This window comes from Mizuhopecten yessoensis, unplaced genomic scaffold (genome assembly GCF_002113885.1).
Source record: "Mizuhopecten yessoensis strain PY_sf001 unplaced genomic scaffold, ASM211388v2 scaffold8071, whole genome shotgun sequence".
Lineage (NCBI taxonomy): Eukaryota > Metazoa > Mollusca > Bivalvia > Pectinida > Pectinidae > Mizuhopecten > Mizuhopecten yessoensis.
The window spans coordinates 50732-77995 of record NW_018407364.1 but is presented as its reverse complement, the minus strand read 5'-3'; the positions used below and the strand labels follow the sequence as shown (position 1 = coordinate 77995).

Sequence of the window (27264 nt, the reverse complement as noted above, 5' to 3'; positions counted from 1 at the left end):
TTTTATTTTTTATTTTTCCTAAAATTTGAAATGGTTGCAAATGTGTTAAAATAGTGCAATAAAGGCGCATGTTCAGTGTACATTTATCTTTATTTTTTGTTAATAACAACTTTGAGTATGCAGTATACACATTGAACACCATTTCACTGTTCAGTCCACATATATATCTGTACTAACTTTTGGTATGAATACACACCACATTACTTTTTCACATATCGTCCTCTTTTAATTACAGTGACCTTGTCATTGTTGCTTTCGAAAATCCCGACATTAAAATTGTAAATGCGTCGGATTTCGCAATGGCAGTTGCCGACTGCTCTTCTGTATCAGCATCAATATTAAATTCTAAATAAGCTCCGAGGTACGACACCACTTCCCCCACCGTACATGCGCCATCACAATGGGTCAGTTCCACTTTCGATTTACCGGCCGACACAACGGCCCTGTTACCACACTCGACGGGCGCAGATTTGTCAATTGTTCCTTCGGCTAATTCATGAAAGACTTGCATTAATGTTTTAGTATCGGCTACTGAACACCCATACCAATCTTTCAGAATGGCAAGTTGCCGTTTCAGCTTTAGAATTACAAAAACCATATTGCAGACGACGAGTTTTCTACAACCGGAAATTGATAATATAAAACTAATTTTTGAAGCGGAAAACGGAAAAAAATCTGTATTTCGTATTTCGCAAATAAAAAAAATTGGGGCTGGGCCTCAAAGAGGGGGCGGGCGGGGATGAGAATCTAGCAAATAATTTATTATGGCCTTACATCAGGATGATAAGATAAATAATGAGGGAAAAAATGAAATATAAATATTCTATGAGTCCCATTAACATTTTATGTGTGTATAAGACTGGTGACTTGCAAGTATAAAGATTTAACACCTTTATGTATTGTTGAAGTTAATGTAGTTTTGACCCCTGGAATTTTGTACAGTTTAAATGAATGTATATATATAGGAATGCGGATGATTAAAACAGCAATAATTGTGGAAAGAAAATCATATACTTCAAAAGCAACAGTTTAAATTGTTGGTGTTGATTGCATACATTTATCTGCAGTTATAAGTTACGACAATCTGTAGTTTGTAACAAGGATATATGAATTCCTGTTCAAGTTATTTTCAGTTAATAATATACAACATTTGATTTATATAGCGCCCTATATAATTTTAACAATTACTTTCAGGCGTTTTATAATTACAGCACATAAATAAATAGCAAAATATATAAAAATTACTCCAGCAACAGTTATAAATATATAAGTAGATAAAAATGGCATACAATCGGCCAGTTATATTTATTATTTTATAATATTATAGAAATATGTTAACAAATAACTGTCAAGTCTACAGATTAAAAACATCAGATAGGGGTTTAATTAGTGTCCAGTTTAAAAAAATGCCATGTCTTGTCAATTGTTAAACCTGTAATATGAAACCAGTCAGTAGTACTACCTATATAACTATCCACTATTGTATGTTTACATGTATGATTAAATGGGTCATGAAATTTGATCCCCTTGAAATCCCAATTAAATTTCAATGTTTGAAATTGGAAAGACTCCAAATATCAAATGAAGGTATACAATGTACTGAAATCTAGTACAGGTGACAGCTAGAACAACAGATAAGGTTTTAAATAACATTTTGATTTAAAAAGTAATTCTCATTTACTTAAGTACTAAGATTCATCGCACCATGTTGTAATAATGTAGCCCTATCTGTCTAAACGTCTAAAACTGGTGTCAGGGCCAGAGGAAACATGTGCTAGTTGTACATGTATTGGTGTTCGGCTGTCAAATCACTCCATGCAATAATGAACCTTAGACTGAAGGTCGTAGAATGTTCTGGATAGCTTGGGGAAAAATTGTTGAAAAGGTAGCATGTGACATGGCCATCCTTCTCTCTGTGATTCTTGAAAAACAATTATGTTAACACTTCAGAAGTTAAATGGACTATGTCCTTTTAATATTATACTACTGTCGCATGGAGGACTATCCGCTAAGCTAAAAATGAATTGATGTGTTTCCAATAATGAAGCCTTGCCTTTATTCTTTATTGTTATTTTCATTTTTTTCTTTCTTAAAGGACTAGTAAAGTGGCATTTCCTTTGCTATAAATACCCTTTAAAAAGTACTTAAATATAACAGAAAGTATTCTGACCTGCTTGTTGTATATATATAGGTATTTAGACCCCCCTGTGACTGTTAAATCCACTACAGAATTGAGAGGTGACTAATGAGGGCATTCCGTAGGAAATTGAGATTTTTCACGTTTACCAGGCCAGATTACCACATGCATATATATGTTCCACATGTTCCAAATTTATATCTCGTCCCTTCTTTCTGGTGCTTATCTCTCGTTGACTCACTTTATGTGATAGTGCATCTTGCGCAAGAATAGGTCCTCTACATCAGCGTTCCTTGTCCGCGATGCTCTCAGCTTAATTGCTGCCTTTGGCTGTCTTTAGCCGAGGGGACTATTGGTTTTATATAATAGCTATATTTTTAATTATAGTATATCAGTTCTATCTTCTTGTAATATGATGTATATGTACTGTGTAATATGATGTATATGTAACTTTTCTGTTTCACTGTGTCTTGATAAAGGAGCGGATCGCTTCGAAAACTTGACAACCTAAACTTGTCCACACTGTAGGAATTACTTCTTTGCCCCATATATTTTTAGCTACGTATACGTTAGCTGAAATAAACTTTCTCGATCTATGACAACCTGTTTAAAGTACACACATGAAATAGGCCTCTATCTATAATAGACTATGGTATTTACACCACTTGTATGGTTTTCATATTTGTATTTACCATCTTTAACTTTTTAGGTGTTTTATGTCTTTTGACCGCTTTTTTCTGATTTTTCAAGCTCAAAATGACTTTCTTGTGTCCAGGGGCTGTTAATTAGCTTTAAGTTTAACGAACAAACGAACAAGCTGAATCAGCTATTTTTTTCTTCAGTTTAATAGTAATATGTGTAGTTAATAGTCTGAATTCATTGAGGTTGTTATGTAACTATTATAGGGAGATGCTAGAACAGTCCTCATCTGAGCTGCGGTATACAATTGAGGAATTGGAGAAACGCTATGATGGTGTCGTTGATGAGGGTGAGTTGGTTTGTTTTTTTGTTTTAAACATATTTTATTGTAATTTATATACAATTATTTGGGAGTTGGGCAGAAGTTTTAGAACCTATATTAAGCCCTTTCCCTACAATATATTACTACAAATTATCAAGATGGCATATAACATATATATTTACATTGCCTTTAATTGAGAGAGACAGAGAGAGAGAGTGATGAAGAGAGACAGAGAGAGAGGAGAGAGAGAGAGAGAGAGAGAGAGAGAGAGAGAGAGAGAGAGAGAGCTAGAATCGGATTATTTGGTAAACATGAAGGAGTGCAAGAAAATATACTCAAAATCTGTAAGTATCTAGAATAAATTGCTGCGTCTGTTTGGCTATTAGAATATGTTTTCTTGATATGACAATTCACTATTACCGTTAATTAGTAGTAGCTGCAAGTTAAGTGGAATGAAATCATTTAATTTGCAGTGAGTTGGTGTTTGCTACTAAAAGCATTCCTGTAACTACGTGTTTAAGTAATTGTTTGTTACAAATGTTCCATATATTATAAACCAGATTATACAGAGTTGATTATACTAACCTAATAAATATAGTTTACATGTCTGTTTATTTGTATGAATTTTTACTATTTCTTTTTTTTTTTTAAATTTTCCTTTTTATTAATTTATAATACATTAGATTAATCTAATGCTAAACAAGAAGCTGTACAAATATAAGATAGTGTAGTACAGATAACACATATCTGACAACTAAAATTTGTATCAAACATAATCTTAAATAATTCATGTAAACATATAAAATCTGTCTGAATTTGATTTATCATACATGTTGATAATCTTTTGAAAAAAAAAAAATTAAACCTATTCTGTAGAACTAGTAGGGTCCTGAATTGAAGTTAGGATCTAATTATCTTACATCTTAAAGCACTTCAATATACAATTGTATAATGTATTTTGGAGGCAGGTGTGCAGAGGGATGTTAAGAAAGATCTAAAACTGTACTGACTACTGTAAAATTTGACACTGCCTATTTCAATTATCGTATTCAACATAAAAAGAACCCTTCCTTATAAGTGACTTATTCTTTTTTTGGTCTTAGTGTTTCATAAGCCTTCAAAATAATATACTGATTTACTTGAAAAAAATTGTCTTCTTAGTACTATGGCTTTCACTTTTCAAAGTTCAAAGTTTCAAAAAGTTTAGCGGCTATTAACTGTTTAATACCCCTAATGTAAAGTACACAGGGCACTTATTACATCAAATATGTTAATCGAAAACTGTATACGTTACTGGGTACCTCATACAGGAATTCTACCTTGATAGGTATAACTCTCTATGAGTATGTAAATAATGTTTAACATTACACAGTAAACCCTTATGTCAGTGTGCTAATATTTACTTCTCAAGGTATGCATGGTTAATGAATATTATACACTCAAATTTTGAATATTGAAATAAAGTCCGAAGTTTTTTCTATATTTGAGACTCAGTTCTCTTAAACTTCATTTACACTTTCATGACACATTAAGGAGAAATTTGAACTAGGTTCTAAGTTTTTTGAAACTATTGAATAAACAAGAAATATAGGAAATGAACCACATACTGTACAGTGTTTTGTGTATATACATGTATATCTGAGAATTCTTATTTCATATAAATGAGTTTTTAATAGCCAGTAAGGAAGTTCAGATGGTTACAAATGATTTGTGTTGTAATTTTTTGTATGCATCAGGGTTGGAATTAAAGGTAAGGGTTACTGGCCCAAAGGTCCATTTGAAGTAATTCACTGGACAGGCCAAAATGAGCGCCAAAGGCATTCAATACAAGGGGGGTTTAAATTTTCCTCAGAAAATTTTGAAATCTGGAAGCTTTGTGTGTGCATTCTGGGCTTTCAAATTTGCGGAAATTCTAGATAAATTTACAAAACATCTATCGGCCCAGAGGCATAGCTTGTTGAAAAACCTACTGGTCTGCCCAGAAAAGCACTTGCCACGGGTAGGGGACCAGCGGTTAATTCCACCCCTGATACATGTGTAGCTGATAAGTTTATCCAGATTTCTACCTGAAGTAGTTAAAACATTAAAATGTTCAATTATATTGTCTAAGTGTAAAAACTATCAAACCTTTATTTTGTTATTCAAGGAAATGAATGGAAGACCCGATGTGAAACACAACAGGAGATGAACGACCAGCTAGACAAACAGATTTTTATGTTACAAAGTAAAGTACAGGAAGCTAAGAGTAACCTTAAAGATGGTAGGTACACTTGTTTTACACATTGGTGTATGGAGTCTCACATTAGCCTTTGTCATGTAGTTTGTGCATTACACACAATTCACATTCCAGGTTAAGTCAGTCACTTATAAATAATTTCTTAAGGTAAAGGAATACCATCAACTTGAAATATATTATTACCATAAACACATTCATACTATTTCTTGAAGTTCAATTTTTATGAAATTGTTCTATTTTCATCAAATCATTTGATGCGATTTACAGATTTAAAGTTGTTAAACAAATTCTACACTTTCGCTGAAGTGTTGCTATCAAGGAATTATAAATGAACAGCATTTTAATGGGAGAAGGAAACCTTGACAAGGGAAGTAACTTTAAAGTAAGAAACATTTCCTGTCACTACATCTTCTGTATCTAAGGGAGTGAGTATCCGATACTCCAAATTAAAAAAACCCAACAGATCTGAAGTGGAACTCTTCTTCATGATGAGAAGATATTCAGTGGTACCCTTTACCTTAAGTCCTTAATTTCTTTACAACACGCTTGTAAGTCTTACACATAAAATTGACTTCATTAATGCAGTAATAATTGGCAACAATGACTTTAGATCATTACTCAAAACGAAATCCTGAACAAAGAGCATTTAGTATGTTATTATTGCAATGTAAATTTGGAATGTTGCTTGCATTGCGTTTTGTTAGATGGAAGATTTCAGTCTCTGAAAGCAGTCATTTCATGTAATATATTCACTTTTAAGAATTATATAAGCAGACATTTAAAAAGAAGATTTTTGATGGCATGGGATCATTCAACTAACCATCGATAGTCTACTATTATCCTGCAAGTGTCCCACCCCTTATCTATCTCATTTCACAAGAGATGCCTACAAATAATATTTAATTTTCTTCCCATTAAGATATGTGTTGGCCCCCCGGGGCCCTAGGGCAAGATACATATGGCACAAGTTGTAGTCTTGCTTAAGGATCCTCGTACCACTGCCAGAAAGTGTAACTATGCACAGGAGACCAATTTTGTCGACATGACTACATAGCTTTGACAAAGAATTTACGCAAAAAAACCCATATCTTGTGGGACTTTTCTATGAAAAATAACAGAGATGAAATAAACCAACCAATAATCAAACAAGGTGTTTTGATAGAAAAAAACAACAACAAAAAAACGGCAGGAGAAGATCAGGATTTGAACCCTTGACTACAATAAAGTGTAGTATCGCTCTAGCCCACCCAGCTACCTGGTCAACGGAAGTGTCCTGGCCCCACTGTGATACAGTTATATCCAAAAGGATATTAAGGGAATATTACTATATTTACGAGAAAAAACCCAGTGCAGTGGGACAGGGATGCTTAAGTCTGATATTTATTTTATGGACAAAGGCCTGGAGTCAATTTAAGCACCTAACCAAGAAGTGATGACATTGGTATATATGGCCATGCCTTGTAAAGTGAACATACTTAGCATATACATGTACCTGGGTTGTGTTTCTTTCATTTTTCTAGAAGTTTGATAGAAGTTTCTAAACAGCAAAAGAACTTTAAATGTGAATATTTGATACGAAATGACTGTTTTTATAGAGTGTTATTTCCACCTTTTTTTGTGAACTCCCTTGATTACAGTCAGCTATCATAGGATAATTATAACACTGTCATCCTCGATACTCCAGGCAATACACTCATTTCACTTTCTGCACCCCAGGAATTTGTCATAGCAAAATTGAAAGCATGTGGCTAGCTATTTTATTGATGAGGCTAGTCTTCCTGTCTAATCCACAAAGTGGTACACACCGAGCCTTCACTTTTGCTACAACATATTCTAGGGGTGCAGAGAGCGTAAGTGAGCGTAACCCCTTGAGTATCGAGGATGAAAAACAATTAAAGATGTTCACATCAGATACAACTCTAATTTGGCCAAATGCAATTTCTAAAAAATGATTCCCATCAGACATAGATATTGTGAAATAAGACATTCCTGTACATCTATGTGAACATTTTTGTGATACTTTCTAGTATATATTGACAGCATTCAGTTTCATACATTAAGGACAATGCTTATCACATTCTTCTCTATCATAAAAGTAGTAATTTTAGCTATGTTTTTTTCACTACAAAAAATTAAACCAGTATGATATTGTTAATTCACATCATAATGATTGATCCTGTGTTCATGACATTAATCTGAAGTACTGGAGGACTGATCAGATTTAATCAGTAAGAAATTAACAAAAGTGTTCACATTAAAGGTAGTTTGTATTTTCATTGTGCTTCATATGCAGTATGTATAGAAATCAGGTAGTTGATTTACTTGTCTTTGGAATTCCAAGTAGCATTTGATGATGTCGCTGATAAACCAATTGCTTACATATGTTTATATATAAATGGTATTGTTTTGCTTGNCCCCCCTCCCCTCCCCTCGCCTCCTTCAAACCCCCAACCCTTACTCCCTAATACATAAACATATAATGACTTATTAGTAGAGCTTATTTCAATATTTGCTTTGGTTTTATGTCAGTACTTAAGTTATGTACATAGGAATCTCTGCGAACTTGCAAACACCTCAGTTCCAGAATCTAGGACCACATTAACTCATTCACCCCTGAAGACACATTTGGACTCTTCCAATTCAAATGTTGGAATAATTCATTATGAAATTTCAGGAATGAATGAGTTAAGATCTATACTACAGTTAACTGAATTAAATCATGTGTGATTGTTGTGATTTACATTGTACATAGTTACACATATCTGTGGTGTACACACATGTGTAAAAACATTATATGTATATAATTTCATTAATTTTGGACTGATATGGATCCCACAATGAGATTCTTTTTTGAAATTGACAACTGTAATGTTACCTATTTGTTTAAACGCAATAGATATGTTTCTGTATTGAGAATTTAGTTTTTCAAAAATGATACAGATAATTGATAATTTTAGACTTGAAATCATAAATGCCGTTTTACAGATCATACGACACGCTATAGGCGTAGCAGAATTTTCAGAGATGTTGGAAAAACACTTGGTATGGTTCTAAAGGGTTTAAGACAATTTTTGTTTATTACACATTTTCTACCATTAGAAAACCTAATACAGTTTCAATCAATGTTATATAAACCTTTACCTAGCCCATTCAGTTAAGCCTAGTTGAAGGAACACAACACTTCACTTTAAAAAGCATATTGAATGATTTTTGGCTACACACATGTTAATTTTGCTTTTGACAAAAGCTTGGATGACAATTTAAAATGATCCAATTCTTTAAGAAGGTTTACCTCCAGCAACATATAGTTATCAATGGCAAATTTGTATGTATACAAAGTATTAAACAAGGCACTATCGTTCAAACATTGACAGATATTTTACATGTTGATAGTGTGTTACTTTTGTCTTAAACCCTTGTAATAGCATATTTTGGATGGATATAAATGATTTGTACTCTTAGAAAAATGATTTGAAAATAAAACAGCATGGTTTGATATTGACCAAATGCATGAGATAAACATGTTTGTTTTACACAGGAAAGAACCTTTTTAATTGCATGTTATTGACAAGCTGACATCAGGTTGATTTTCCAATTTAACATTATAATTTTTAGTTAGAAAACAAAATCTGAGATTGCCCGGATGAGATGTTTAACGTTTGTTTGAGCGTACCATCATTGATTGTTGTTCAACATTCAGTCAGAATTATTGTGTTATGCACAAAATGGTTTTGTGTCAATACTACAATATCCCGACATGTTTACAAACTTCAGTTCTAATTCCCTTCCTGATCGAACTGGGCAAAACAGTCGTAGTTCTACCACCAAGACTGATAAATGCCAGTGATTCAGTTTTAACCTTAATGGTTATTGGCTATGTTGTAACATGCTTATACATGTAAACTCATGAGTTCACGACCCTTAAGGATAAGAGAAGTAAGGGTTTTCCTGCTAATGCGAGACCTGTAGCTGTAATTGTAATGTACGATTCCTGTTACAGTTCCTATTGCCAAAGGTTGGTCTTACACCGTGTGGTGACTTCCTCACTTGTGTTGAATCTTGGCAAATCCTCACTTCACAGAGTTAAAATAGTTTGATTTCACACTGTGTGTAATCATATCCAGTTTTATGTAAATTGCAATGAATCTCATTAACGTTGTGTGAATTGTCTTAAGCCCCATTTCACTTAAGCCATATAATAATATTCACAATACATTTTTTGTATTTTTTTTTTGAGTTCTTGTATGTTTTGCAACAAGCTCCAATATACGTACTGGTTAATTCTAGAAATGTAGCGTTTAGTTTTTTTTACCAGTACGAGGCATATAACATATCTTAAGTTGTGACATCAGATTATAGACCTATACATATTGGATAAGAACAGCAGGGTCTGTGATGTATGTTTGTAGCGTCAGGGACATTCATATCCATTTGATAAGTATCGTAATCCAATGGCCTGTCACAATACTTTTTGTTGCCTTGGTGATTAAAAGGATTTCACAATAAGTTCACAGGTATTTTTTTTTTGAACGTAAATGTAACTCATTTGATGTTTCTGGATAAATGTCATTTATATTCCGCTGAGTTGAGTGAATTCTGCAGAACTTCACAAGGAATTATCTTTTCATCTTGAATTTGTTGAACATTTAACGTTTTTCTTGAACGGAATTTCAAATATATTTACAAAACATTGTGATCACAAAAGCACACTTACTGAAGCTATATTATAACCTACTGATGACTATTTTTATAGCCTAGCAATTACATGCATTCTGTCCTAATTCAATGATTATATAAAATTGCACTGTTTATTTAGAAACATCATTTGTACAATTAATGTAATTGTTTATTGTGGAACATAATTAAGGACATTTATTCATTATATTAAGTATATATATCAAATAATGAAATCAAATTGTCAGCTATAATTTCGCAGCAACAAATTATTCCTATGAACTTAATTGATATTAATGGAAATATTAATATTTTCTGTGTAATATACAAATGCCATCTATAATTAATTATGATATGGTAATGGACAAAGACACAGCCAAAGGTTACTTATTCCACAAAAACTAAATGTAAAACACAGATTTTGCATTACTAACCTCGTTTCCGAAGCCACTCCAAACTTAAGGAGTTGTAGAGCGTTGTGGGTGCAGTTTCCGATGTCATGTTCACGTTCATCATTTATTTCAAACAATACTTCATTGTTGTCCACATACATCTACATAGAGAAAATATTGAAATACGTTTTCACTCGAGTGCACTGTATGTGATATGACAAACGCATTGGAAATTTAAAAATGCTGTTAGCGATAATAAAAAACGGATGGAAACAAGTCAAGTTAATTTGATGTAATTCAGCAAAGATAACCATTTATTAATGCCAAATCTGATTGTTTTTAATCATGAAGACCCGGGACAATACTTAAAAACTCTTGCAGGTAAAAGCATGTTACATAATACAAATCTTTCATCTATGACGGATTATTTTCCTCATTCTATTTACTCTAAACTATCCACGACTGCCCTACATTGTTCGATCTGTGTGAGCACACACCATAGAAAGTCAGCATGAACCCAAACGACACAATTCACGGCAGAAACTTGCATTAATGCTCCCAGAAAGTCAACTGATGTTTTGTTTAAACAGAACGTATTTTCTAATGTTATGTTTCAGTAAAGAATTGAGTTTTTTTCTCTCCTTCACTAACAACCCTGTGTTTATACCTGGAATTCGTCATGCACCCTATCGTTTCATTTCCTTCTGTCGACAGACGTTTAGAATGGCACTTAATAACGCTGTAGAGCCCTATTGTGTATGAGAGATGTATCGATAAATGAAGAGGATCAATGCACATTGTATTATGTGCATTGTGCACTTTAGATAGATTATTTTCTGTGTATGCTTTGTTTCTATAAATAGTGGATACAAATTCGAAAAAAAAAAGCAGGAACAAATCTTTTTCTCTAAACATGAAAGAACTGTACATCTTACGTTCGACGTTTTATTTATAAAACAAACTTAGTATGGTTTGAACATTTACTTAACTCATTCACCCCTGAAATTTCCTAATGAGCTATTCCAACCTTTGAATTGGAAGGGTTCAAATGTGTCTTCAGGGGTGAATTAGTTAAACTGGACCAACCAGACTAACATCACATCATATATGGATACAAAACTTGACCATTTATTATTATTGTTATATTAATGCCACTACTTCATTGTGTCTGGTTCTAGCTAAAGAAGCCGTGGAAGGTATTATTGATTACTGCAAGTTAGTCTACTTGTGTTGCAAACTGCTAGAGTATACACATGATAACAGTCATTTTTTGACCACGTTAAGAATTATGTTCAAATCATAGTTAAGCATCTATGCGCTATTTATAAACATGCATATTATTTTATATATTTATTTTTCAGTTTTTTAACACCATTGACTGAATGTTACTGCATGTTATGGATAAACTGTTTGAAAGTTGTATCTAAAGAGTTTGTGTTTGACTGAATGTTTTGAGTTTTTATTTAACACAATAATCCCAAAGAAATGATGTTGATGTTTTATTAAGGTGTTTTAACTTTGGTTTTGTGTTGATTGTGTGTTTGTTAAAACATAATTTCATTGTCTCATGTAATTACTTAAGGGGGTTTTAATTACAGATACAGCTTATTATTCAACCACTTAAATATTACCAGATATATGAAATAAATGCTTAGACCTAATATGGAAATATATATAGATTTATAAAAATGACATGTAAATGTTATATTCACACCCTCAAAACTAATACATCATCAATAATTAACCCAAGCAGCAATTTAACAGATTTGTTGCTACTATTGACTCAAACAAACGATTACTGTGTTAATTTTTGCAGCTGGGTCTTTCATAGCCAGTAGTGATCACGTCAGTAGTAAAAGCCTGGATAATTCTTATATGAGTTTTGTGGCATCAGATTCTATTCCAAGTACAGCCAAGACAAAGCCAACGGGGATCACTATTAACATAGCAATAGCCAGTCCACGTCAAGGTACATCCAGTTATTCCCCTTTATCAAAACTTTTGGGATATAGTTATTTCATTTTTTCTCTCAGTCTGGCATGGCGATAAATAGTACTAGTGGGATGGTAATATTAGGTTCTTTTATACTTTAGTAGCCGATCGCTCCAAACCGCATGAATGGAGATTACAATATTTTACACTAACGATGTAAAAAAACTTAGTTCGTATGACCAATTCTGTGAAGCATATTGATGAAACATTTACCAGAACTCTGCTAAGATAAGCTATATCCAAAATTTATTTCGTATTTTCAGTCACAAAAAGCATACGAGACCAATTTCTTTTGTAAAGTAAGCAAAACTGAAAAAATTTAACTTTGTTGTAAAATTTCCTGATATTTTATATGTAAGATGCTGTTTACCTTATTTCATTTGTAAAATTTGAAGTTGGTTTTGTAAATCAGTACTGTTTATATTTTTTGAACAGATTTTAATTAGGTTCATTCATGAGAAACAGTCTATTTTGCGAAGAGTTGTGAGTAAACTTGATAAAAATATCTTAACAAATGCACACTGTTATACCAATATTTAAGACAAATGTATATTGTAAATTTAAAAACGTTCAGAAAAATAGGAAAGATTCTTGTTGAACATTCAATTTACAATTGAACTTATATCACCTTATATTATTGTATATGGTTAAAAAAGACCAAAATAATCAAGAAACTTAAATACTACCCCTCACGTGGCATTACACATTAGCATTGTATCCGGTAAACACGGTAAAACTACAGACTTGTTTTGTATTTCAAATGTTCATGTAGTGATGTGTGGCAGGCAGTAGTGATGTGTGGTAGGCAGTAGTGAACGTAGACAAATATAGCAAAAAGTAGATACTAACTTCACTAGAAGAATATTGACAGAGAGCATTGACTTCGTAGAGTCACAATACTACTCTGTAGAATACATGCACGTAGACATTTTTGTATATATATGTTGTATGAAGTGTTGGTTAGATGATGTAGGCTTGAAGTGGGTGGAATTAACATAATGTGTTTGGGTCGTTAATATTTTTTGTTTAAAAATATTATTATGGTGAAGGTAGGATGTTTTATTTTGTCAATTTGTATTTTATTTGATAAGTACCAATTAGTGTCAATGTGCAGTTATAAGTGTTGTCTCGACTGTTAACGGTGAAAGGATAGTCAAATGTGTGTGTCTTTAACATTATTCAGACTTTGATTTCAAATATGGGAAACGTAGTATAAACTATTCTTTCTTTCAAACTTTCAGGAAGAGACAAGATATTTAATGGTAGGAGTATCGAAGCTTTATGAATTTGTTTTAATATCCATTTAACAGTGTTCTGGGAAAAGGGAACTCATTTCTTTGTTGCTGAATAACCAGTTTTTCAATGTCAAGGTCAACAGTCTTGTGGTTTAAACATAATGAAAACTTTATTGTAGTTTTATTTAATCAATAACGGCGGTGAAGCGTATATTGTGAATAATACATCGTACATTAATTGGATTGGTCATTTTAGATTATTTCTCTGTTCTGAAGGGGATTTCTCTTTTGGTCCCTGGTTATACTTTAAATATCAAGTTTGCTAAATAATTAGCACGATGCTAAATACTCATGGTATGTGGGTTTTATTGTGCTTGTAAAATGTACATATATGTATTGCTGCTTTTCATAACTTTACCATGAAATGATTGATTTTTAATGTGCAGCTTTTATTTCATCCTCTAAACCTTTTAATGTTCGCGTCATGTTTTTATTCAATATGATGAATTATTTGATTTGCTGAAAATAATATTTTTTCTTTCCTCTGGATAATTGAAGCATTACATTCACTACTTTAATTTGTTTTGTATACCATTTTACTTTATTACTACAATATGATAAGTCGCATTAATTACTTTTATATTGGATATGATGTGTAAACCCTCTAATATTCTTGTTAAAGCTGGAAAGTCGACGAAAGACATGAAGAACTTTGATGATCTGTCGGACGTAAGAATTTATTTGATATTCCGTATCTGAACGTTCAAGGATGAACAGTTATGCTTAAATAGTTTAGCATAAAAAGATCAATAAATAAATAAATAATAATAAATTACAATGAAAAGTATTTTATCAGGAAATGCTCTACACCGGGAAACTTACACGCTTCCCTTCTCCCCTTTTGATAACTATGTTTCTAACTAATGTTTGTTGTAATTTTAAATTCGCCCTCCTTGCGGAAGGCGAAAAAGGCGAAAGTTTAATTGCGATTACATTTTTCTCGTTATATAGTAAATGTAGGATTTAAGTTTTTACAAGCTCAATACTTTCCAAATTCCACCAATAGGAATGTTCATCTTTTCATAAAGGCTACTCCGCATATGGTCCGAATGTTGGAGAAGGAAAAGAACATGCTACACAACCAGATGCGGGACATCGAATGGAGACTTGACCAGGAATCCAAGGTAAATGTAATGGAGAGTCACCATATAGGTCCTGTGGGCCCACATGGCACTATGTGACAGCCACGTGTTCGGTCGTCAGATTTAGAGCATTTACCAGGGATTGAACCCATGTGTACTGATGGGAGCAGTTTCGATTACCGGCATTGTGTGCAACTGAAGTCTTCTTAAATCATGTATCTTTATAAACAAAGTGTAAAGCAGGGCACTACATTGTAAAAGTACCCCTCGTCTACGCTTTGTATATTCCCCGTACTTGTATAAACGTGACACGAAAAAATGAAGTGAGGAGCAGTAGGAGAGATATTTGGATAAACGCTGTTGTTCAAAAATCATGTCCAAAAAATCACAATTAGGTAAAATAAATCGTTAGAGGAAAGTTTGAAGATATGATTTATAGTCCTGTATAGATTATCACGTATATAAATATATAAGTTGTAATCTTCTAACAATCCTAGATAACGTAGTTTGTAGTTCTTAACATAGATTATAGGTCCTAATGTGCTAGTACATCGCACATGTATAAACCTTAAGTGACGTCATGTTAGAGTTATTTGTGAATAGGCCTTAATTGATGGAACTTTCATATAACTTTGTCCTATTCTATAAAATCGATGACAGGGACCTAATTTAGACGGACAAGTGTTACTAATTCCTTTCCTGCTTTTGATGATGATGGGCAATCAATATATTTACTATCTTACACAATCAGTTGATTAACCAATTCATTCTTCACTCAGGCGTATCACAAAGCACACGAAGAAAGAAAGACCTACTCAACAGAGATCCACGCTGCTGCTACTAGGAACAGACTACCAATAACACACAGAGAATTGGAGCCAATCCCGGGCTCACGAACACCAAGAGACATGGGCCGGTAAGTGATTATAATTCTTTGAAGGTATTTCAGTATAAGAAAGAGCAATTATTCTTTCCAATCGCGTTTTGGGAAATGAATGTTTATTTTTTATTTTTAATACATTTTTGTTTGCACTTAAAGTTGAACCTCCGATGCTTGCTTTCAAGCTTGTTATTTGTACGAACAGCGATATATTTCACTTTATATATATATAACAAACAGTCAGTATGCTTTATTTGGATTTGTCGCGTGTGTAGAACATCTAGTTCGTCAATCGATTTTAAATTAGTGTAATTGATTTTGCCAAACAGCCTCATATATCGCTTGTGTCATTTATAAAGAGTAAATATGTGACTAAAACGTAAGAAAGAGCAACACTCTTTAGTTTAAGGTGCTCACATATCGACAATTGGTCAAAGAAAAATAAAAACCACCCTCCTATACACATGCGTCGACCTCGGTACATGGATCCCACGTGGAACAGTTTTACACGAAATAGGTATAGTTGTCACTGATAGTCGCGGGCTAGAAAGTTAAAAAGCATTTATTTTAAACGTCTGCTCTATATATGTTCTTAGGCTGGCAAACCCGATAACGTAGTGACATGATGTTGGTTAGTGCTATTATGTATGTGTATATTTACGATTATGTTTTAACTGTCAATATGCTAATAAGAAATTTACGTATTGCAATAGTTGAAACGGTTTGAAAGTTGTGTACAGATTGTATGTTAAAACAAACCTAAAATTAATATACATAGAATTGTACAAATTGGTGCAACGATCAAACGGATTCAATTTGTTATACTACATACATTGCATGAAGTAGTTGTCAATTTAGTTGAGTGTTCAGGAACCCAAGGTTCGCTATCTCGTAATTAATATCAAACAATGAACAATAGCATATATTTCATACTAATTAAATTGCAAGCTTTTATGAGAACCTGGCTGTGTTTTTATATATGTAATATATAAATACGGCATATTGAAAGTGTTCGTATTTATTTCTTTAAATTTCTTTTGAAATTTAGTAAAACTTTTTCTCCTGACTAAATTCCTACTAACTTAAGTAACATTGAATTTTAACACTTCCTAGATTACTATTACTTTTGCTGTGAATTTTCAAAGAGTAACCCGTCCTTTGTGTCTTTTATAACTAATTGTTATCAGAATTATTCTATATATGATTTCCTTGTTATTTAATATTTAATTTGATAATACTTTTTATGTAACTTTCTACTATTAACATTTTTTCTAAATAATCTAACATATCTGCTTTACCTTTCTTGAAAGTATCACCTCCAGAATCAGCAAAGTAGATATAAGATTGCAGTTGGAAGGTTTTGATTTTCCGAACGAAGGGTAATACAAATTACCATAGCGTTTAAACATCCTATTTTTTTTGTTTATCCATATAAAAGAATAGCTACATCACACTACAGCTGACCTCTTAAATTTTCGTGAATACTCATTTTCTGTGATTGGGAAGTTTTGGATTCATGAAATGTACAGTGGAAAATGTATCCCTTCATGAACATTTTTTGAAAACATTATATGCAATCTACTCCTCTTCTTTATTAACGAAAAGAAACTGCAGTGAAATATGAGTGTTTACGCCTGATATAGACCTGATAGAGCTAGTGTGTGAGTGGGGTATTTGAAAACTGTCAACGTAGCTGCTTTGCTAGAACGTTCACGATCGATAAATTATGTACACGAAGAACGGGTATAATTAAAAGTGTTGTAGATAATGTAGGGCTTGACATTGGTGATTAAATCGGTGTTGGCGCTTGATATAAGCTAGGTAAAGATGCTACATTTGGTGCCTGATATCAGCTAGGTAGAGATACTACATTTGGCGCCTGACATAAGCTAGGTAGAAACACTACGTTTGGCGCCTAATTTAAGCTAGACAGCGACACTATGTGTGGCGCCTGATATAAGCTAGGTAGAAAAACTACAATTGGCGCCTGATATAAGCTAGGTAGGGACACTACATTTGGCGCCTGATATACATTAGCAGCTGGCAAAACATTCATGAAATGTGCAGTGGAAAATATATCCCTTTATGAACATTTTTAGAAAACCATTATATGCCATCTACTCCTCTTCATTATTAACGAAACGAAACTGCAGTGAAATATGAGTGTTTACGCCTGATATAGACCTGATAGAACTAGTGTGTGAGTGGGGTATTTGTAAACTGTCAACGTAGCTGCTTTGCTAGTACGTTGACGATCGATAAATTATGTACACGAAGAATAGTTATAATTAAAAGTGTTGTAAATAATGTAAGGGCTTGACATTGGTGATTAAATCGGTGTTGGCGCTTGAAATAAGCTAGGTAAAGATGCTACATTTGGTGCCTGATATAAGCTAGGTTGGGGCACTACGTTTAGCGCCTGATATCAGCTAGGTAGAAATACAACATTTGGCGCCTGATATCAGCTAGGTAGAGAAACTACGTGTGACGCCTGATATAAGATAGGTAGAGAGACTTCAATTGGCACCTGATATAAGCTAGGTAGGGACACCACAATTGGCGCCTGCTTTAAGCTAGACAGAGACACTACGTGTGACGCCTGATATAATGATAGGTAGCTAGGGACACTACAATTGGCGCCTGATTTACATTAGCAGCTGGTAATACAGCAATGCATACGATTGACTATCACGTTAAAAAACCCCATCAATGTTAATAATTTATGATGTTGACTGTTGATACAGGTCTGGAAAAGCTATTACCTCAGTAAATAATTTCAAAAATGTCATTGCCAGAAATGAAGCAGAAGGATTTTGCACAACGTATCACAACCGTTATCAACAGTATTGACATCCGTTATAGTTCTAAAAGGGCGGTTGTATAAGTGACCGTTAAAATAACAACCTTGATTGAGCTGCATACACGTCAGTATCTTAAACACCGCTCAGCCTTGGAAAAGTCATACTACAAAGTTATTACAGCAGTAGTTTATTCTTTTATTGGATAAACTTATTCTTTTTGTGATGAAGGTTTGCTAGATGTTGAAGTAGATATGAGTAGTGTTTAAGTAGTGTACTTAATATGGTGTGGTGTATACATGCATATTTCGGTTTTCTTCTGTTTCTATTTAGTCTTTCCTGGTCCCATTTGCTCTTTTGCTTAATTATGACTTTATTGACATTTGTATTAAATTCAATCTAATAATAACATATATATCTGCAAAAAGTGTTATGTCTGGCGATCTAAGCTCTACTAAAACATGTATTTCTTAATTATTTTCTCTATTTGAACCTTGGGTACTTGACAAATGATACATATTTGTTTCCTAACGAGTGATGATTGGTTATCATGTAATCTAGCTCGAGTTACTTAATTTTCCAATTGTATAAAGACACGAGGGTAACCGAATGTCTTTTACGATTTGAAAGTCAACTAATGCGAGTTAAATAAACATAATATTCAACTATCATCGGTTTGAGGATATTTTTCTCCCACAACGTTAAGATACTGTATCTTGAAAACTGTATGTTTATCTTGGAAATACATGATTCTTGTCTCCAATTGGAGAAACAGTTGCCGTGAACTATGACGTCACAATGAAAGATTACATCGCAAATCATTGTTACTTAACTTGACGTCATAATTAGAAAATTAACAAATAAAATAACGTTCAGGGTGTTGCCCACTAGTGGGTAACCAAAAATGTTTACCAACTCCTAGCAGGTTTATACAATGAGTCGAAAGTGAGGAAACCGATAGTGATTGTGGGAGAATTTGTTAAGACTGCCTTGTTACGCTTACTAGAACGTTTAATAATAGTTAGAACAAGAATATGTTTATGACATTATTCGTTTGATAAAAGTGTCGTCATTTTGGCATTAGCTTGAAAACTGCTTACTCATGTCGAATTATACCTTTATATATTGATTAAGGTGCGAATATTTGTATCTGATTGCAGCTTCTCACATTTAGATCGATCGCCTGATGTCATATATCAAAATATTCCCGAATTAAATGTACTTTAGTTCTTCGGTCCTTTATGCATTATTAGTTGGCATAGAATTCGGATTATGATGAAGATATTTTCTACATCAAAACCATAAACAAGTTTTAAGAGGACAGGAGAAATTTGTTGTATTAGACCCAAACATGCACCTTTGGCATTCATTGTGTCGTGTGTTCAGCGTACATAAGGTATACGGACACTCTAGTTGTTTTACGACATCATGACATCATGCTTTCGGGTTAAAATACTATTTTTGTACTTATGATTCATAATGGATCTAGTTCATTAAAAGTTCAATGAGCTATCTTTCATTGTTTGACTATTCCTAGCCTATTGCATTTAGTGTATCACGCTATTTATATTGCCATAAGCGTGCATTTCGATAATCATTTTATCATATTTTATACTAGATGTGTCATATCCTCTTTAATGTAAATGTGTTATATAGAATTGTTACAAGTGTCTATATTTCCTTCTCCCATTAAAGCTCTAGAGAGAGGTATGGTACTGTTTGAAGTTATTGGTCACAGAGTGGATTCCTGTCTATTTTAATTAATGCACATGATGTAGCGTTAGTTGTTGTAGCTGTATATAGTAATATATATATACTTTATTTATAAATATTTCTATTATCTATAGATATATTATTTGCTTTATTGCGACATATTTGATTTGCCATGGGTGGAAGCTGCCTGAGCGATTTGTAATATTTTTTATTTTCTTTCTCTGGTTTTGTTTCCTGTTTTTATAGCTACTGTCTTGTATTGTATGTCTGTAATTAGTATGTGAATGTGTTTTAAACATTAAGAAGACTTAAGAATATTCCATCTTTCTCGTCGAACACCTTCAATATATAACGTAATTACACAACCCACAGCTGCTTTTAATACGTTTAAAAAGCCACTTTAGGAAAACCAAAATCAGATCTAATACAAATGGCATTTGAAAAGCAATTTCAACGATTTGTTTAAGAAGTGTACAGAGTAAAGAGAAAAACACCTTGTGGACAAGTTATAATGTAGTCAGATAAGATAAAAAAAGTACCACTTTGTAAATTTGTGAAGGATTTTCAAATTTTTCCTAGGGCGAATTGACATTATCAATAAAATGACCAGTGACTCATGAAATTATGTTAAGTATTCCTTGATGATTGGCACAACACCTTTCCAAGTTCCACGAGAAAAGTTGAAGTTGCAATAAGTCTGTAGCATATGCAATTATTGTGTATTCGTAATTTGCATTTATACTGTATACCGGGACGTTTTCGCCACAATTTATCTATCGCCCTCCATAATGAGGAAGAATTTATCATTATATTAATATTATTACACAACAAACAATATATAGTATTGCATGTGAAGGTCGAAATAAGCACTAGGCGAATGTGGAATTTACCTTTGAAGGTCGAAATAAGCACTAGGCGAATGTAGAATTTACCTTTGAAGGTCGAAAGTGTGAGGTGGCGAAAGTTCCCTGGTGTACAAAACATATATATATAAAGACACTGAATTAATCTGAATTGATATATGATGACATTGATACGTAACCTGAATATATAACAAATAAACATGGGTAATATTGTGATGAGGCTTACGTTGTGTAGAGATGACTATATTTATTTCTGTTGCAAATATATTAATTATTGTTATCTTCCTATATGTGTTTTAAGTTTGATAATGATACCATTCACTTTCTGATTTTGTTTTCATCACGGATAAGTTGAATAGAAGATATTTTATGGAAAAAACCTCTTTGTGTTTGCAGTAATATTCCGGAAGATCAGCGGATTTTAGACCCTAAGCGAGGACCGATCAGGAAAACTGCTGCCGTTAAAAGCCTTCCAAGTCTTGAAATGACATAATGCATGTACGCGAAACAACAAACCACATACTTAACGCAGAGACTTTGTATGTACAGTGGTGTTTTCAACATTTGTATTTGTGAACGTGATGTTTTGGTGGTGAAGTAGATTAATCGTTATCTGTGATATATATTTATATCTGTGCTATTCTACGTAATAATGAATTATAGTTCATTAATATCTTCAGAGCTGAATATTGTTTGGGAAATATTTTTTTTATACTGAAAAATACCGGATTTTCATAAAACATATAATAATACACATTCTTTATTGAGGACATCTTTGCAAAAGAAGTAAAAATACTGTAGAACTACTCTTCAGTGAACACAGTCATGAATTTATTGCAAAACAACCATAATTTACTTGAGACGTTGAAATCCTGTAGAGCTTTGAATATTTCGTCGATTTTTTTTTATTGGAATATGTAATTACTTGTCTTTAAATGTCATTGTTATGATAAATCATGTATACATATATAATAATTCCTCCTATTTAACAGCGTTTATGTATATCGAAGGGTGCTTAATTGTAAATATTTTGTTTGGTTACTTATTTATTTCCAGTTTCACAATTTGAGGACAATGTTATTTGAACGACTCAAAATAAGCAAAGATGTTATAGACATATTTCTAATCTATTCAAACAAACTAGTCATATCTTATTCAGATACTTTGCTCTTAATATCGTTATCGAACCTATAAAAAGTTATATGCTACTATACACTTTACTCTTGTTAGCTGTAAACGTCACGCTTCAACAATTTGTACACGACCCAAATTGGTAGACGGTCAGAAAATGGTTCTAATAGTATTTTAAAATTGAATTTGAGCATTTTCCTCTGACAGTATGACAAAAGAGATATTCATCAGCATTTCCACCGAATAGTTTTGTTTTCAGGAACATTTTAGAGTTCACGATGACTTCAAAGTTAACATCAGAAAACCAGTGAAAACGATGTACATCGACGAAGTTTTGGAGAATTTTGAAGTGGTTAATTATAAGCATGTTTAAATGTTGATTTATGTTTATTTATGTTTATTTATAACCGGATGATATGAAAGTCTATATATACAATTGTAGTTCAGTATGGTATTTATCAAAGCAATATATTTTGTTGCAATCGGCACATCAACTAGTAGAAAAAGAAACAAGTGTCATAGCCTGTGCCAGTGTATACCGATTCGGGTACTAATTATGGCCGAAAAACGCACGAAACCTCACTGCGAGATTAGAAACATTCTCGAAATGAGATCTGAATTTTTGAATATAACTTAAAAATGAAAAAACTGTCAAAATTGTACCAATTGTCGTAGCGTGATGTTCGGAAGATTAAATTACTTTAAATACATTTTACGTCATTTTATGCATTATTTGAAATATATTAAAACATTTTTACACTGTTTTTGGCCGTCTTTTCGATAGAAGTTTTAGGTGTAATTGTGAGGTAGCGTATATACTTAAATCGTACTATAAATATATTCAGATATAACGTTTTTATTTAGTTTTTTGTTGTATTGGATCATTTTGCTAAGTATGTTTAAAGAACTATTTATGATTTATATCAGTAAATGACATATTTTCACTGGTCAATGATTTAAGTTTGATCTTTGATTTCTCGATCTTAATTTTTGAAACGTATTTTTGATATATATCGAAAAATCAATTCAAGCATCACATAATTTCTTTATACAGTAATAAATATATACGCATATGACAAGATTTTAGAGGCATTAATTCAAATGTAAAAAATGTTGTTTTGTCACAGTGGTTTTGTTTTCTGTATTTATATTCACAGTTGATTTTCAATACATATATACATTGTATATACTTTTCGATACATTTTCAAACACTTCAGACATCTTTATTTGGAGAAAAACTGCATACATAACTCAAAAGATATACAATGCGATTTTATGTGCTGTGAAATAAGATATTTTGGTTGGGCTCAAATTTCGTGGTTACCCGACAAAACACTAATTCGTAGGAGCATGAATACGTCGAATACAAGTACCCACGGAGAATAGCTTTATATCAAACTTGTAACTAAATCGTGATGAAGATATCACGAAAGCATCCAAATTAAAATCCCACAGAAATTAGTGATTTTACAGTATAGAAAGTCCTTGTATGTCTTTTGCAGTATATGTAGAAGATATTAAAACGTTATCAAATTACAGTAATATACTAATAGCGGCAGTCAATTTACTCATTGTGATAGTTTTGTATGTTGTATCTTAAAGATATCATTGCATTCCGTCCATTATTTTTATTAGAATAATTCTTTAAATATTTTTATGTTTATTTATAAGTTGTTATACACTGTTTTCTGAATTTATTCGAAACACATTAAATATTAATATAACATGATTATAGTCAACAAACAGTCTCCCTAACATTTAATGTTACTGTTGATTTCACGAAGAGATAAACATACATATGAAATTAAACTTCAAATATAGAATTTATTTTTAAAAAGTGGGGTTTTAAACATTATTTTAAATGAATGATATTGCATTTTATATATGTCAACAAAAACAAAATTGAAAGGGGGCAAATGTCCTTAGGTGAATCTGCCACCGTAGACGAGGGAATTGATGACACATGAATTGTAATAAAAAAATACATATCGACAAGAGTTGCGTTTTTGTATAAAGGTTACATTTACAAATTCATTGCAGTGTATACTGTGAAAGTACAAAATCTTGCCTGTGGAAATAATTGCGTTGTGACTCATTTAACTGATCTCGGTTAGGAAATGTTCCGTGTAGGTAGTGGTTGTGATATCTATTTATTCTGTATCTGGTATCTATACATAACAAACACCACTAAACATCCCACTTCTACAGTACACTATTTGTTTGTTTATTGTCATGAGATGTTTAAAAATTATAAACGATTTCAGGAAGTGCAAATTAAAGAAATTAAATCTGGCTAATTACTTTTTAAAAGTTACACTAACAAAACACATAATGACTACATTTTTTGTATTTTTACAAAGCTGCCTAGACCAACAATATCATTTATCAGTTGAAAATTATATACAAAATAATGTAAGTCAACACAAGCAACACTGCACAGAGATTTAAAAACAGGCTTGTTCTCCGGTTGATATGTAGTGTTTGTCTCGTAAACTGATTACTAATGCCATTGGCCGGGTCGAGCAGACCAGGCTGATGAATATTAAATATTTCTCCTTCTGCATTACATGATGGAGAAGTCAGACGATTGTCTGCCAAATCTGCAAAATAATCATATATATCTTTTAGCGTTTCTGGAATACTTGGATTTGTTTTAATCAACTGTGTTGTATACATCACTGGTATTGCTAAGAATACACATTTCGTTTTTTTGTTAACATTCGAAGTAGCAAAATATCTTTACAATAAACGTACACTTTTTAGCGGCATTCTAATTTCCGCGCTCGAAGTATTACGCTAAATGATAACTGAGCTAATGAAAGTTTCTTTAAATAATTTCTTATTGCCATTATTGTAAATGCGCCAATTCATCTGTTAAATGCGGTAACACGCTAAGATTTGAATCCGCTAAAATACGTACTTTTATACTATTTTATCAAAGTCTAACCACGTTTGTGTGGCACAAATCCCTGCTCAACAGTCATAATAGATGTCTTATATATCAAGGGCAATAACTCTTGGTGGTATTGATTCTAAACATTCATGAACCGTGATGTTTACTCTTAATTGTTAACCACAGACGGGTCAGCCCAAAATCACAGAAAATATATGTGAATTTGGTGTTATATATTGAACAACCTCACACGATTAATCTTGTTGTAAAAAGCTTGTTTAAGATGAACCCATCATGAACGTGACAAAGGTCCACCCGAAGGGGAAGATCCTTTTTACCTATCCAAATCTACATACATGCATATGTTCGAATTCCCTATGTCTTAACTCGCCGAGTACCTGTGTTATTTCGTCGTTTGAATATTGTATAGAAAGATGAAGCATTTCTCCTAACGTTTATGTATACTAAAGATTTGCTTGCCAAAAATAAGTAATAAATAATTAAATAAAACTAAATTTGTACCGATTGCTTTTCATGAGAGGTTTATCATCTATATTACATATGTTCGGAACCTAGGTTGGGTCTCTGTGCCACGGTCTCCGATTCGAAACCATACATGTGAAATAACGATTTTTTTAGTTTTGTACATTCTTAACTTTTCAAGTTTGTTGGTTTATTTAGCAACTGTTCAACGGAAGTACAAAAATATTATAATTGTAACTCAGTACTAAAAATATTTACGGTTATTTTTATTTTTTATTTTTATACCATTCAAATATCCTGGTTGTTAAGGCTAACAAACTACCTCTTCTCGTCCAAATAGTTAAAATTACTGCATGGAATCAAAATTGTATTGTATACCTCAAAAGTAAACACATTATCAGATAGTAATTGATTGACTTGCCATTTTTTGGTGATTCAGCATCGTAGGATAGCATTGCATGTGATGATCGTATCTTCGGTTTTTCTGAATATCGTAATCCCGCAGTCCAAAATGTTAAACCCCTTATCTGAAAATATTCATTTCCATCATCATCATCATCATCATCAACATCATCATCATCATCATCATCATCATCATCGTTGGCATCATGCATATGTAGTCCGAAATATGCATTTGTCAGGATTAAAATATTGTCACAGTCATAATATGACATATAAATACGAAATAAATACGAACTGTTTTCGCAAAACTCATGTAGATAAACAAATAAGCGTATGTATTGCATATTTGGTAAGAACATTACAATATAATTCGGAAATAATTCGGCTATGGTTCAACTTTTAAAGAACAGGCTACTTAGAACGTCTATTATAAGCATTATAAGTCCCCTGCTCAGCACTACCAGAGGACATAACACATTTTCCCTCCGCCCGTCTGCCAGTTAGTGCGTCCACGAGCCAATGTGTCACTCTCATTGGATCACGTATATCCTAAAAGATATCGTCTGTATTCAGAACAACTTATGAATTTAATAACTTTAAATTCATAAATTAAGAGGTTTTACACACCTGTCCCTCCGTTTCAACGATAGTTTAGGCAATTAAGATTTTCAGTTTTTTTCCCCTAGCATCACCAACGAGCGGTTCCTTTAAATTCAAAATCAATAACCTTTGAGGTTTGTATATTATGAGCCATGCCACTACTCAAAAGAGATAACTGTGACCATAAAGGTCACAACAATCCTTGGGTACTGAGGAATCTAACAGCAGAGTATACCACCTTGTATCTTGAAAGATAAATAGAGGTTCCTACTTTAGTATTTTAGCTAAAAAACCACATCATGAAAATGCATCATGTGTGATTCCGATGGGGGGAAACAATTGCCATGGAGCATGGCGTCACAATTGAAAATGACGTCGAAAAGCATTGTTACGTAAGGTCATAAATCAAAGATTGACCAATGAAATAACGTCCAGGGTGTTATCCATTAGTGGTTAACCAAAAATGATAACCAACTCCTAGCAGGTTTAACCAATGAGTCGAGAGTGAGGAAACCTATAGTAGTTGTGGGATAAACTTGACCCACTCACAGAGGATTGTACCTTGAAACATGAGTAAACAATGCATTGCATTGCACCAAAATGCTGTTTCTTCTTTCTAAGACGTATCGGTGATTTGAGAGATCAAAAGAGTTAAACAATCAAAATTTTCTTTACTACTGTTGAAACAGAGAAACAAGTGCGTAAAACCCATGAACTTAAGAATTGAAAGAG

General features: G+C 32.7%; 1 protein-coding gene across 7 annotated transcripts in view; it reads left to right on the top strand.

Moving 5' to 3' along the window:
• LOC110454800 (coiled-coil domain-containing protein 169-like) overlaps positions 1-24144 on the top strand; it is a 25297-nt gene extending 1153 nt beyond the window's left edge. Inside the window, exons 2-10 of one of the 7 annotated variants that reach the window (XM_021504513.1) lie at positions 3043-3125; positions 5245-5358; positions 9335-9349; positions 12217-12369; positions 14310-14356; positions 14716-14811; positions 15549-15685; positions 16053-16166; positions 21420-24144. In XM_021504513.1, coding sequence (XP_021360188.1) covers positions 3043-3125; positions 5245-5358; positions 9335-9349; positions 12217-12369; positions 14310-14356; positions 14716-14811; positions 15549-15685; positions 16053-16166; positions 21420-21516 — 856 coding nt within the window. In that variant the 3' untranslated portion in view covers positions 21517-24144. Of the gene's footprint in view, positions 1-3042; positions 3126-5244; positions 5359-8319; positions 8377-9334; positions 9350-10751; positions 10782-12216; positions 12370-13633; positions 13655-14309; positions 14357-14715; positions 14812-15548; positions 15686-16052; positions 16167-21419 lie in introns of all 7 variants that reach the window. The other 6 variants (XM_021504514.1, XM_021504518.1, XM_021504516.1 and 3 more) reach the window with 6 other exon arrangements.
• Positions 24145-27264: the final 3120 nt, after the last annotated feature.